The sequence below is a fragment of the Acinonyx jubatus genome, chromosome D1, assembly GCF_027475565.1.
Source record: "Acinonyx jubatus isolate Ajub_Pintada_27869175 chromosome D1, VMU_Ajub_asm_v1.0, whole genome shotgun sequence".
Classification (NCBI taxonomy): Eukaryota; Metazoa; Chordata; class Mammalia; order Carnivora; family Felidae; genus Acinonyx; species Acinonyx jubatus.
Genome location: NC_069390.1, coordinates 57138523 through 57153774, shown reverse-complemented (window position 1 = coordinate 57153774; position 15252 = coordinate 57138523). Strand labels below are relative to the sequence as shown.

Below are 15252 nucleotides of genomic sequence, written 5' to 3'. Positions count from 1 at the left end.
CAAAGCCCAGGGCCAAGTCCCCTGCTCCACCGAGGAAGTTGTTCCCAGCTGGCGGGCGTGGGGTCTCTTAGAGGGAACAAACTTGAGGGAGGGGCCCCAGCAGGCCCTGACTCCAGGGTTTAATGGGCCATGCGTGGCCCAGCTCCTACCTGGCTCTTCCCCCAGGGCCAAGTGTGATGACTACACAGAAGACACCAAGCACCAAGGTGGATCAGCCTTGAAGGTGAGCTGAGCCGGGGATGGAGTGTCCAGAAGCAGGCAAAGGCTGGGGTGAACGGACAGCCTCAGAGTGGCCAGGGATGTGTACAGCCACAGTGAGGAGCCCAGGGACATGTACTGATGGGTGAACATCAGGATCCCAGTGTGCACACATGGTCTGTGTGGCCCTGGGCTAGACACCCTGATGGGACAAGCAGGGTTATGCAGTCACAAGCAAGAGGCTGATGATCTCGTAAGAGAGCTTCTCACAGAGAGGCAAGGTCGATGACAGTGAAGGAAATGGAAATATTTAGTGAGGCATCTGTAACACTATGAGTCACAGAGGAGGGAATTACAGTGCAGAGAGAGAAAGTGGAAAGTGCTGAAGCCAAAACTGAAACCCAGGACTTTCTAACTCCAGTTAATGAACACAAACTCTGTAATGCACACATACCCTGCTCCTCCTCGGCTATGGGAATGACAGAGGATACTGGAAATATTGTGAGAGGATGGTGTGGCTTCGGGAGTTGTAGTGAAGCACAATGACACAATGGCTGTAAAGATCAAACATGCCACAGGGCCCTTGCTTTCCTTCCTTAGAGGCTGGCGGCACGAGATGGCCATTCTGACCCCTCACTGGGCCAAACACAGAGGGCACACACCAAAATGCTAGCTGAGCTGGAGGAGACCATCTCTTCCAAAGCCCTCCTTTTACAGGTGGGAAAACTGAGGCTCGAGGGTCCAAAGTCACAGCAGGCTTGTGGCAGAGCTGGTCCAGGAGCCAGCACTCTTGGTTGCCAGGCAGGGCTCAGTGCTTTGCAGCAGGCTGGCTCCAGAACTCCTTCTGCTCTCACCCTCCCCAGCCCTGACCTCAGACTGACCCTCAGTTTCTCCTTTGTTCAAGGGGCATAACCACTCCCTGGCAGGCCTGGAGGATGAGAGGAGAGGGTGTATGTGAAGTGCAGCATCACATTGGACATTCCAGTAATAGGTTTTTCTGTCCTTCTCTGTCCCCTGCCAGCACTGTAACTCGTGGCCCACAGATAATCCCGACCAAGGAAATGTCCCCTAACAATACCTTTGGTGTCCTTAAGCACTGAAAAAACCCCTGTGATATATATTCAAAATAAGTCCCCCAATCTAAACTACAAAATAAAAGTAAGGAAGTCCAGAAAGTTCCTGATTATTACCATGATGCTACACCAGTGTTTTTGAAAACTATCAAATACTAAATTCTGTCAAAAACCTTTTTCAGCGCTCCTATCTAGTTGGCACCTAAGCACGTTTGTTTGTTTTTTTTTTAATGTTTATTTATTTTTGAGACAGAGAGAGACAGAGCATGAATGGGGGAGGGGCAGAGAGAGAGCGAGACACAGAATTGGAAGCAGGCTCCAGGCTCCGAGCCATCAGCACAGAGCCCGACTCGGGGCTCGAACTCACAGACCGGACCGTCAGACCGGACCGTGAGAACGTGACCTGAGTGGAAGTCGGACGCTTAACCGACTGAGCCACCCAGCTGCCCCCCTAAGCACCTGTTTTATCTGTTGCATGGATGCACTCTGACAAAATGAAAGTTTAGGGAAGTGCTTCAGTGCCTTTGGGGTGACCAAATAAATCAGTTGGTCTTGCCTCTGGCCCCAGTCTGGAGGGCAGGCAGAGCTTCTGCTGAGGCTCCAGGTGATAATCCGCCCCTCCCCCACCCAATAGTCTAGTTCTGGTTCTGTCACCCACTTACTGTGTGGCCTTGGGCAAATCACAGCCCGTTTCTGACTCTCCCTTTTGTGTGCCCTCTGTGTATAAGAAAAGGGTTAAACTAAAACTATTTAATTGCTAACGACCCCTTCTTTCCGGTTGTCTGATTCAGCAAGCAACAGAAGGCCTACTGGGAAAGCTGCCTTCTGGCTCCTGTCTCTGGAGCACTGAGCTCCTGGTAAGGGTGGGGTTCACTTTTCAATAGAAACAATCAGGCTCCATGACAGCCCTCCCAGGGCTGCCAGTCTGATGGAGCCATGGACACACAAAGTAGACAGAGACAAACCAGTATGATCGTAGTGATGACAAAGGAAGGCACAGTAACTGTGAAAGCCCAGAAAAGAGGGCCCAAGACAGCCAAGCCCAGCCAAGCCTCTTGGAAGAGGGAATATTTGAGCTAAGTTAGGCAGAAAAACAAGGCAAGAGCAAGGAGTTGCCATTTGACCAAAGTAAGAAGAAATAAGGCTGCAAGAAGATAGACTTTGGATGGCAGGCTAGGGAGTCATCTTTCCTCAGGAAAAATCCTTAGGAACACTGGATAGGAGCCAGAAAACTGGGTTCAAGACCCGTCTTTGCTGTGAACTTGTTGGTTGATGTTGAGAAGACACTTTGTTACTCCACTTCAGACTCTGAATTCATCCTCCCTACCCCCACCCACATTGTTGAATAAAAGTGGGACAGAAGAGGGATGACAGGGGTACAAATAGATTTATGGCTCTGAACTTGAACACCTCAAACCACAATTCAGCTTAACTCAGTGATAATCCAAAGTCAATTCCTCTGAGCTATAACATCATGTAGGAAAATGCAGTTGGCATCAATTTGGGTGTGAGGAAAACCTGGTGAGTGGCTCAGGTTGTATCTGGTGGTCTGGTCAGCTGAGAATTAACTCTTTTTAGTTGGGGGCAGCAGGTTTGCTTTCCTGGCTGGGTACTGGGGCACTGACCTTCAGCACACTTTTTTTTTTCTTTCAAGGAAGCATTCACAATGGAGTGGTTTGTTCCATGCATCTTTCAGAAAGACGTTTATTCAGCCTTCACTCCCTAATGAGGAACCAGGCCACCCATCACACTTAAGAGACTAAAGAACAAACTGAAATTTCTGATTGTTGCTGACAATTTCAGCTTAGAAATGGAGAAGAAAAGAGAAAACCTTTTCCCCAATCTCTTCCCACATGAACACTTAAGCTTCTAGATGATCTAGAGAAAGAGCCTGTGTCTGGAAGTCAGAGGCCTGGGTTCTGGTCCTAGCTCTGTGGCTGACTGATCCCATGTGATCTTGGGTAAGCCCTTGACCTTCTTGTCTATAAAGAAGAAAGCTGGCTGGACATTTCCAGGTTTGGTATTTTTATGATTTAATGACATAAGAGAGGTTTTGTCACAAATAAGAGAAACCGGACAGTTCTGGGAAAATCAGGGAGGGAGTAGTTTTAGAATCATCGGAGTTGATAAAGCAATGATATAAATGTGACCATGGATTTGCTCATGGGTCGTTTATTCAGAGGGACATCCCAATGTATGAGAGGAGTCATTAGATCCCCTCAGTTGAAGATCTCCAATTCTGTGGGTGCTTGGAAGCACACATCCCCCCTTGCTTGATGAAGGGAGCCTCTGGGGTAGGGACTTGTGCCTTTGGCACTGTCACAAGAATACAGTGTTCTTCTCTGCAGCAGTGGCTCCTAAGACCCTAAGTTTCTAGTTTACTGTAATACCTCCTTAGCTGGAGCTAGGGAAGCCTACAGGCTAGTGGACATGAAGTGACTCATCAGGAACATCTGCTCTGCAGCAGTACCAGCTAGGAGGGAGGGAAAAAATCATATTACACAGGAATGCTGTCCAATCTCTGGTTCTGCCATTGGTTAGAGTATACCTGTAACTTTGACTCCTATTAGGAAGTGACTCCAAAAAAAGGCATCCTCTGCCATTCCTTTCATTGAAGGAGGACAAAAAGCTATACCTTGTTTATTCAAGGTATAACTCAGGTATAATAAAGCCTACAAATATTAGGTACAGATATAGGTCTAGCTGTAAATATAGATAAAGATATAGACATCATAGACATCCACAGATATTGGTATAGATACATAGATATATAGATATAGATATAGATATAGATATAGATAGATCAGCTAAAGATATGACACATTTCCAGCAACCCAGAAGATTCCCTTGTGCCCAGCCCAGTCAAATAAATCCCTCCACAGAATTTAGTCACTGTTAGGACTTATATCACTATAGATTAATTTTTTTCTATCTTTGTTCTTCAACTAAATACAATATGTAGTCTTTTGGATATGGTCTCTCTCATTCGAAACTGGACTGTGAGCTTCATACATCTTGTTGCATGTAACAATAGTTCATCCTTTTTCCTTGCTACGCAATATGGATGAATATACCATAATTTGTCCATTCTCCTAATAATGGACATTTGGGTTGTTTCCATTTGGGGATTATAAGTAAAAGCTGTAATGAACATTTTTTATCAAAGCGGAATTCACCAATCATAAAATTCATGATTTTAACCCTTTGAAAGTGTGCAATTCAATGGCTTTCCATGCATTTACAGTGTTGTTCAACAATTACCACCATCTAACTCCAGTAGCTTTTCATCACTCCTCAAATAAACCCCGTATCCATTAAGCAGTTACTTCCCATTCTCTCCTTCCCTAGTCCCTGGGGATCACTAATCTTTCTGCCTCTGTAGATTTGTCTATTCTGGACATTTCATACAAATGGAATCATACAATATGTGACTTTTTTTTATCTGACTTCTTTCACTTAACATAATATTTTCAGAGATTACCCACATTGTAGCATGGATTAGTGTTCCATTCCATTTTTGAATAATATTCCATTGCATGAATATACTGCATTGTGTTTATCCATTCATTAGCTAATGGGCATTTAGGATGTTCTGCTTTTTGACTATTATAAATAATGCTACTATGAATATTCATGTACAAGTCTTTGTGTGACATATGTTTTTAATTCTTCTGGATTTATATTTAGAACAATGCACATTTTTATGCATGTATCTTGGTGGACACAAGCAGTCCTATCTCTTGGCTTTGTGTCCATATGTGTAATTCCTGGGTCACAGGTTTTAGAAGGTTTACCAAACAGCTATCCAAAGTGGTTGTATCATCTGCATACTCATGAGCAATGTATTGGAGTACCCCTTGCTCTGTACCTCACCAACACTTGGCAGTCCTTTTCACTTTAGCCTTTCTGGTGAGTATGTAATGGTATCATTTTATTTTAATTTACATTTCTATGACGACAAATAATGTTGAGCACTCTTTATATACTTTTTGGTCATTTGGATGTTCTCTTTTGTGAAATGCCTATTCAAGTCTGTTGCTCCTTTTTCTGAAGGGTCATCTATCTTTTTTTCTTAATTTATGGAAAGCTTTTATATGGATATATGCTGGATACACATTCTTTGATATATGTATTAAAAATATGGAAATATCTTCTCCAAGTCTGTGTCTTACCTCCTCATCTCTTCATGTTGTATTTTGAAATTGAGGTAAAATTTACACAGAAGGTAATTCACAGATCTTAAGTGTATGACTCAATGAGTTTTCATAAACATAAACACCCATGTAACCACCACTCCACTCAATACAGAAATGTAGAACATTTCCATCACAACAGGAAGCATACTTTTGCCTATAACTTGCCAATCCTCACCTCCATAGACAACCACTGTTTTGATTTATAACACTATAAATTAGTTTTGCCTGTCCATAAATTTAATATTAATTAAATCATATAGTATATATTCTTTTAACTTTCTCTGGGCTTTACTTTTGATATTTTCTACTGATCTATTTTCCAGGTTTCTAATCCTATCCTCTTCTGTGTCTTCTTGATTGTTGGTCACATTTTCCTGCCTTTTTGCATGTCTAACAATTTTTTTATTATGGGATGAACATGTTTATAATAGGTTCATAGAGGCCCTCAATGATATCTTTCACCAGATCAATTTTTCCCTTGCTTTTATTTATTTATTTTAATTTTTTAAATATTTGTTTATTTTCTGAGAGAGACAGAGTGTGAGTGGGAGAGAGACAGAAGAGAGAGAGGGAGACACAGAATCTAAGCAGGCTCCAGGCTCCGAGATGTCAGCACAGAGCCTGACACAGGGCTTGAACTCATGAACTGTGAAATCATGACCTGAGCTGAAGTCAGCTGCTTAACTGACTGAGCCACCCAGGCACCCCTCTCCCTTTGGTAGGAAACAGGGTAAGGGCTGATCACCTTGAGCTAATCAAGGCTTGAATTAGGCTTGGTTTTAGTATTCATAAGATTTAGTCTAACTTTGGTTCTCCTGGGCCTTGGGTTGATAGCTTGGCTGGTCTCTGTCTCCTCAGCCCTTAAAGATTGTGGAAGATCTGTTCCTATCCTTTGGAGGTTTTGAACTTATGTCTTTAGCAAGCTTACCACCCACCTTCTCAACACACACACACACACACACACGCACACACACACACACACAAACACACAGCTTCAAAAATTTTGAAAATGTTTTAAGGTAAGACTATTGTATATTTAAGGGAGGGTCTTTCTCTCTAACCTCTTAAGCATTGTGAGATTTGTCTTTTAGAAGCCTTCAGTCTAGCTTCCTAGCCTCTTTTGTATGGCCCCCAAATTCAGAAGCTGTCCCACAGGGAAAACTTGTTATGCATTTAGAGAGTGCTTTACATTTCCAATGTTTTGCAAATCCTTTTTGATTGCCAAAAAGCATTGCTGAGCTTTCCTTCTCTCATCTGCGTCCCTCTGCCTGGGCCAAGTCTAAGCTGCACAATGGTCCCCAGATCAAATATTCCCAGAGAAGAAAAGAGCTGGCGATTGACCGTTCACTTGGAGGGCCCTCCTCCCTGGAGTTCTATTCATCTCGTCCTTATTGTAGCCATGTTTCTCTAACTTATTATTTTTAAAAAAGTGTGATTTGTGTAATTTATCCAGGTTTTCCTAGTTGTTGCAGCACAAGTGTTGGGCTTTCACGACCTATTATATCCTATACAGGAGTAGAGGTCCAGACACATAGCTAAAGAGGTATATGGAAGAACCACTGGTCAAGGCATACAAGCAAGAAATAGGTTTAATAAGTATGTGAGCAGCAGCATGTTGCAGAAAGCTTGGAGAAAGCAGCCCTTACAAAGCAAGATGGTAGAACTTTGAGTGAGTGCAAAAGAAGAAACACAAGCTTAAGGACTTGATTTGGGAGATCTGACATCCCAAACCAAACAACATGGAACCTAAGATGAAGGTCAGAAGAAATCTTTCCAAGTACTTTTCACAATTATAATTCAATAATCAACTGTTTAGATCCGACTTTGCCAGTAAAATGTAAACTCTAAGAAGGTAGGAATTTTGCCTGCCTTCTATACTTTCACCACTGTATCACCTGAATATAAGCGTAATGATTTCCATTTGGTAGGTTATTAGTTAAGTAGTAATTAATATTTGTCCAAAGAATAAAGGTAGGAATTTTGGATTCACATGGTAGAAATCAACACCACAGCCTACCGTCAGTCTTCTAGAGTTGGTTGTAAATAATTGTGATTATATTTACTATATATATATACATATATATATATGTATATATGTATATATATACATTTATATTAACATTATAAAATCTCATTCCAGAATCCTTTGTTTCTATGATTTCCAGATATTCCATTGTCCAGATGTTCCAGCTGCCTATCCCCCAGAAATCCAGATCTGCCTTACTATGGAGGCCACAACTTGTAATGGATCAGTGGATGGATCACCAGTCTTCTATCTGGTGGGAATCCCCTCTTTGCCAGAGACCTTCTTCCTCCCTATTTTTTTTATTTTCCTCCTCTTCTATCTTCTCATCCTTATGGGAAATGCCCTGATCCTGGTGGCTGTGGTGGCAGAGCCCAGCCTCCACAAGCCCATGTACTTCTTCCTGATCAATCTCTCTACTCTGGACATTCTCTTCACCACAACCACTGTCCCCAAGATGCTGTCCTTATTCCTGCTTGGAGACCACTTCCTCAGCTTCCCTGCTTGCTTATTGCAAATGTACCTCTTCCAAGGCTTCACATGTTCAGAAGCCTTCATCTTGGTGGTCATGGCCTATGACCGCTATGTGGCTATCTGCCGCCCACTGCACTACCCTGTCCACATGACCCCACAGACCAATGCTTCACTGGCAGCCTGTGCCTGGCTTACCGCCCTCCTCCTGCCCATCCCAGCAGTAGTCAAGACCTCCCAGATGGCATATAACAACATTGCTCAGATCTACCATTGTTTCTGTGATCATTTAGCTCTGGTTCAGGCTTCCTGCTCTGACACCATGCCCCAGACCCTCATGGGCTTCTGTATTGCTATGGTGGTATCCTTCCTGCCCCTTCTCCTGGTGCTTCTTTCCTATGCCCACATCCTGGCCTCGGTGCTTCGCATCAGCTCCCAAGAAGGACGCTCAAAAGCCTTCTCCACCTGCAGCTCCCACCTCCTGGTGGTTGGCACCTACTATTCATCCATTGCCATAGCCTATGTGGCCTACAGGGCTGACTTGCCGCTCGACTTCCACATCATGGGCAACGTAGCATATTCTATTCTCACACCAATCCTCAACCCTCTCATTTACACTCTGAGAAACAAGGATGTCAAGGCAGCCATTACGAAAATCACATCTCTCAAGACCCAGTCCGGGATAAGAGCCCTTGAGCTTTAGATGCAGCTAATTCTGCCCTCAGGACACCAAATAACTATGCCCAGAACAGATTAGGAACTCCGTAAATACTGCTGAATAAATAAATTAATGCATACAGAATAGTAAAAGAGAATGCAACTGAACAGACACTTCCAACAGGCAAAGTCAGGTAGACAAGATGATCCATCCATGGATTTCAGTCAAACTTTTAATGAAAATAAAGTCTAACCATTGGAATAAAGTGCTGAGTCCTTCAGGACTGTTAATGATGCTCTTCTCATTATCAGCAAAGTCTACGAACAAATCCTACCCTCCCTCATATGTGTTCTAAGAGATGCCAGGGAATTGATCTCTGCAGGGTGGTGGGTACAGTGCCAACAGGAGTACCATCTTGAGGGGAAGCATCCCAGGAGACCTGCCTAGAAGCAAAAAGCTGAGGGTTTAGTGGACCATGGCTCACCTCCCAACAAGAGCACCAGTGTGGACCAGGTTTAACAGGTGAGTAGGGCTAGGGATAAAGTGCTCCAAGACAGGCAGAGAATGCTGGGATAGGGAAACAGGGTAGGTAGTCCAGAGCCTATAAAGGAGGACCAGGGATCAAGAAGACACTAGACACAGGCAACCAGGATCCAGGTTGACTGTGCACATGTAGTCTGTGGGAACTTGGACCACATATCCTGGCGGAGCTGGGCAAGGGGGTGCACTTAATGGGTGGGATTCAAATAATCTTGACCAAGGCTTTCCCACAGGAAAGCAAGGCTGATGATAGCAGCTACCACTGGACACACTAGCAAGCCCTGAGTCCTACGTGTTCTAGGCTTGTGTAAATGATGTCTGAGCGTTCTTTCTGTAAGCATCACAACAACCCAGGAGGTCACAGGTGAGGAAAATGAGCTCTAGGAAGGGGAAGTGACTTGCCTAAGGTCACACTGCTAGAAATAAGAGCTAGGATTGGAATCAGGTCCTTTCTGACTCACACTTGACCACTAAGGTCCATGTGATAAGATGAAGGGAAAGAACCCAGCTGGCAACAGGTGCTCATGAGGCAAGATAGTCCCTGATCTCTCCCTTTGGGGCATGGGCCATTGTGCCATCTGATCAGCCAACCACAGAAGAGACCCTCAGAAGAGGGCTCATGGAATTGGAAACCCCCCAGAGATATTTTCCTCCAAAGCTGTCACTGTCCAGATGAGAAAACCAAGGCTCAGGGGCCCAAAGTCATAGCAGGCGGGTGGCAGAACTGGTCCAGGAGCCAGCACTCTTGGTTGCCAGGTAGGGCTCAGTCTTTTGCAGCAGCCTGGCTCCAGAACACCTTCTGCTCTCACCCTCCCCAGCCATGGCCTTGAATGGACTCTCAGATTCTTGCTGGCTTGGATGATGAGAGGAGAAGATATATGTGAGTGTGGCATCAGGTTATGTGTTCCAGTGACTGATTTTTTTGTCCTTCTCTGTAACTGGCTGGTGGACAATGCAGAAAGGGAGCACCTGCCAGGGCAAGTTCTGTGCCCTGCCTGAGAAACAGCAACTTTTGGGCCCTGAGCACACGACTGCAACACTCAGATATACTGTGCAATTCAGAGAAAAACAAGGACCCTAACCTGTAACTTAAGTGTAAGAGGGTCCAGTCAAACTTGGATATTTCCTAGGATGGGCTAGTTGAACAATGTTTTGAAATACCAAAAGCGAAATTCTTTCAGAAACGATTATTGGTGCCACTGCTGGTGCCAGGTGGTGGCCCAGCACCTGCCTGGTGTGCCTGTTGGACAGTCCAGCTCCACGTGGCAGTGAGAAGCCACGTGCCACCTGTCCTCCCAGGTCATAGCATCTGTGCTTCCATTTGCACAGCAGTGGAGCAGAGGAGGGAAGAGAAAACAGCTGGAGTTAATGGCCCCTTAGGACCCCTCTGGCCTTGGCTCTCTGTGTTCCTACCTCTCTGATACCCTACTCTGCCTCATCTGGGACTGTCAGCCACAGCTGCCTGAGGACAAAGGTGCCCAGGGCAATGCAGTTTACATCCATTTGGGTCTGAGAAAATCCCAGTGGGCTATCATCTCAGGATGGGGTTAGATATCAAGGGATAGCCCTCTCAATTTGGGACAAAGAATTTTCACCCTTTTGCTAGATCCTTGGGTCTGACTTCTGGAACATTTCAAAGGCGGCTTTGAATTGACAGATACCAGGTCTTGATTTAGCACTCACCATATAGAACTCAGATAAAAATTTGAAATATAGAGTGCTTGGGTGGTTCAGTTGGTTAAGCATCGCGATCAGGTCATGATCTCACAGTTCATGGGTTTGAGCCCTGCATCAAGCTCTCTGCTGTTAGCGCAGGAGCCTGCTTCGGATCCCCTGTCCCCCTCTTTCTGCCTCTCCCTCACTTGCACGCTCTTTCTCTCTTTCTCTCTCTCAAAAATAAAGTAAACATTTAAAAATATGAAATATAGATTTATCTGTTATCAATGAAAAAAAACAAAAAGGGAAATAGAAAACCTTAGTCCTAGTATTTTTCTCCCTATGAAAAGTTGAACTTCTGGATCTCCAGGAAACAAGGCATAGAAGAAAGAGTCCTGTTTTGGGAAACAAAGGCCTGAGCTCTGGTGGGGGCTTTGCAACTTGCCTGTGGCACCTGGGAAAGCACCTGCCCTTTCTGTGCTCAGTCTCTGGCCTGTGGGGGGAAGTGGTGGGACTTGAAAATAAAAGTGTTTTTTCCAGTTTTCATATTGGTGGTCTTACGCATGAGAGGTGTTTTAAGAAGAGGGGCATCTGGGTGGTTCAGTCGGTTAAGCATCTTTGCTTCAGCTCAGGTCATGATCTCATGGTTCAAGAGTTTGAGCCCCATGTCGTCAGGCTCTGTGCTAACAGCTCAGAGCCTGGAGCCTGCTTCGGATTCTGTGTCTCCCTGTCTCTCTGCCCCTCCTCTGCTCATGCTCTGTCTCTCTCTGTCCCTCAAAAAATAAATAAACATTAAAGAGGTGTTTTAAGAAGAGAGAGAATTTAGAAGTGACTCCAGAAAAATCATGGGGACACCACTCATGGAGTCACCAGGATCAACCAGACAGGAATACCAGTTATCAACATGGATTTCTCAGGGTTGCTTAGTCCAAAGTGGAGGGTGAATCAGTATTTCTTTTAGCTCAACCCCCCAGATCTGTGGCTTGAAAACATTCCCTTCTGATTCCTCTGAAAGGGATTCTTTTTTCCTTTGAGCTGCTACTGCAAACCAGTTTCTCCTTATGGACAATGCCTCCCAGGGCACATGACAACTTCTGCCCAGGCACGAGTCAGCCTGCTGGGTGGGGGGCGGGGGGCAGGGGGCATGCAATGGTTAAACAGGAGCACCTGCTGAGCTGAGGCAGCCAGTGGGAAGGTAAGTTCAATGGAGTCACACAGATATTGTCTTGGATTCTTTGTTGCTGCCCAATTGCGGGAGAATCCACTCTGTTCCGACTCAGGAATGATTCTTCCCATCAAGAGTATTTTCAGCATTTCCCTTCACTGTAACCTAACAAAGAGCCCCACACCCAGAGACAGGATATGGAGACAGGCAGAACCACTGCACCAAGCGGCTGAGAGAGAAAGGAGCGATTCCCTGGTTAGTAATTATGGTGGGAAGACAGCATGTTGCTATAAACCTTGGAGAAATCAGTTCTCCCTAGCAACTTGGTAACAAAGATGTCACTTTTTATTTTTAATTAATTAATTAATTTAACAGTTTATTTATTTATTTTGCAGGAGAGAGAGAGAGAGAGAGAGAGAGAGAGAGAGAGAGAGAGAGAATCCCAAGCAGGCTCAGCACAGAGCCTGACTCAGGACTTGATCCCACGAATCATGAGATCATGACCTGAGCTGAAATCACGAGTCAGATGCTCAGCCAACTGAGTTATGCAGGTGCCCCAAAGATGTTACTTTTTAAAAACTTAAAGCAAATGCTGGGGCGCCTGGGTGGCCCAGTTCGTTAAGTGTCCGACTTCGGCTCAGGTCAGGATCTCATGGTTTGTGAGTTTGAGCCCCACGTGGGGCTCTGTGCTGACAGCTCAGAGCCTGGAGCCTGCTTCGAATTCTGTCTCTCCCTCTCTCTCTGCCCCTCCCCCACTTGTGCTCACTCTCTCTCTCTCTCTCTCTCTCTCAGAAAAAAATAAACAATAAAATAAACATTAAAAAAGCAAATGCCAAAAGAAAAAGGAGCTTAAGGACATGGTTTAAGAGATCTGTTATCCCCAAAAAGGATGATATGGGACATGGGAAAGAGAACCAGTTCTTCCATAACACTTAACCCAACTACAATTAAATTATGTGATTCAGGGGTGCCTGGGTGGCTCAGTGGATTAAGCATCCAACTTCAGCTCAGGTCATGATCTCATGGTCTGTGAGTTTGAGCCCTGAGTCAGGCTCTGTGTCAACAGCTCAGAGCCTGGAGCCTGCTTCGGATTCTGTGTCTCCATCTCTCTCTGCCCCTCCCCTTCCCTCTCTCTCTCTCTCTCTCTCTCTCTCTCTCTCTCTCTCTCGCTCTTCCCCTCAAAAATAAATAAACATTAAATAATTGTGTGATTCATTGCTTAATGTCTCTACCACTAGAATTAGCTCTATGACATTGGAGACTGTCTCTGTCTTATTCAACTGTCTACTATATACCCAGCATGTAACACATGGTTTTGTATATTGTAGATATTTTTCCATACTTTACTATAAAAGAAAAGAGGGTTTCCTTAATTATATAGTAACCATCACATAATTATCATTCCAGAATCACTGATTGTTCTGGTTTCCAGATATGCCTGGTTCCCAGATGTTTCCCCTATCCACTTCCTTGGCATCCAGATTAACCCACCATGGAGACTAGAGCCTATAATGGATCAGAGGACTCCTCAACCATCTTCTACCTGGTGGGAATTCCATCTCTACCCAAATCTTTCTTTCTTCCTATCTTCTTTGTCTTTCTCCTACTCTACTTACTCGGAAATGCCCTGATCCTGGTGGCTGTGGTGGCAGAGCCCAGCCTCCACATGCCCATGTACTTCTTCCTGATCAATCTCTCAGCCTTGCACATCCTTTTCACCACCATCTCCAAGATACTGTCCCTCCTCTTACTGGGGGACTGCTTCCTCAGCTTCCCTGCCTGCTTCCTGCAGATGTACCTCTTCCATAGCTTCTCCTGCTCAGAAGCCTTCATCCTGGTGGTCATGGCCTATGACCGCTATGTGGCTGTCTGCCACCCACTCCACTACCCTGTCCTCATGACTCCACAGACCAATGCTGCACTGGCAGCCTGTGTCTGGCTCACTGCCCTCCTCCTGCCCACCCCAGTGGTGGTGCAGACTTCCCACATGGCTTTTGACAACACTGCTCACATCTATCACTGCTTCTGTGACCACCTGGCTGTGGTCTAGGCCTCCTGCTTAGCCCCAGGCTCTCATGGGCTTCTGTATCGCCATGGCAGTATCCTTCCTGCCCCTTGTCCTGGTGCTTCTCTCCTATGCCCACATCCTGGCCTCGGTGCTTCACATCAGCTCCCGAGAAGGATGCTCAGAAGTCTTCTCCACCTACAGCTCCCACCTCCTGGTGGTTGGCACCTACTGCTTATCCATTGCCATAGCCTATGTGGCCTACAGCGCTAACCTGCCACTCGACTTCCACATCATGGGCAATGTGGTATATGCTATTCTCACACCTGTCCTCAATCCTCTCATCTATGCTGAGGAACAAGAATGTCAAAGCAGCCATCACCAGAACGGAATGTCCCCAGGACCCAAAGAATGCTGGGGAACCCTGATTCTACTCACAAATGTCAATAACAATAGAGGGAAAAGTAGACAATTCAGATAGCCAGATAGAACAATAATTCTCAAAATACAGTCTTAATTGTTCCTCCTCCGTTGTAATAATATAATGATTTTCTTTCCTTAATTCACAGATAAAATGTATAGGCTTTTTCTATTCAATTAAAAATTTTTTTAAATGTTAATTTATTTTTGAGAGAGAGAGAGAGAGAGAGAGAGGTGGAGCATGGGTGGGGTCAGAGAGAGGGAGACACAGAATCTGAAGCAGGCTCCAGGCTCTGATCTGCTAGCACAGAGCCCAAAGCAGGGCTTGAACTCATGAACTGCGAGATCATGACCTGAGCCAAAGTTGGACGCTTAACTGACTGAGCCACCGAGGCACCCTTAGATTTTTCTACTCAATTTTTATGTTGTGAGTCCCAATCTCATAAGACTATGAAAATAATTGTGGTCACATTTCCATTAGTTCAAACAATTTTGAATCTCAGAGATTTCAAGCATTTGACTAGCAAGAACTTCAGTCTTTCCCCTTGTATCTCTTTCTATCTATTCATATTTCTAGCTTTCCCCGGGACTGCTGACAGATAGTGTGAATCAGCCTTGCCCTCTCTGCTGTGGTAGCAATTTAGAAAGCCCCTTCAAGGAGAAAGTCTGAACCTGCTACCTTCTCAATCTTTGTTGCCTGAAAGTTCACTGCTGCTACAAATATTTTAACACGAGTCACACAAGAAGTTTACCTCTGGTATGTAGACATTCCTGTCAGAAAAGTAGAGTGTGTCCTTCCTCTAGCTGATGCTAAAGCAAGGGTATTCCTTCCCAGACCTGTGTGAGC

The 15252-nt window shown here is 44.9% G+C and overlaps 1 protein-coding gene and 1 pseudogene across 1 annotated transcript; both read left to right on the top strand.

Moving 5' to 3' along the window:
- The first annotated feature begins 7692 nt into the window (after positions 1–7692).
- On the top strand, positions 7693–8664 carry LOC106977999 (olfactory receptor 2AT4). Its single transcript, XM_015075609.3, has one exon. It carries the CDS (start codon positions 7693–7695, stop codon positions 8662–8664), a length of 972 nt encoding a protein of 323 aa, XP_014931095.2.
- Positions 8665–13472: 4808 nt separating this feature from the next.
- Positions 13473–14413, top strand: LOC106978007 (olfactory receptor 2AT4-like; annotated as a pseudogene).
- The last annotated feature ends 839 nt before the right edge of the window (positions 14414–15252 follow it).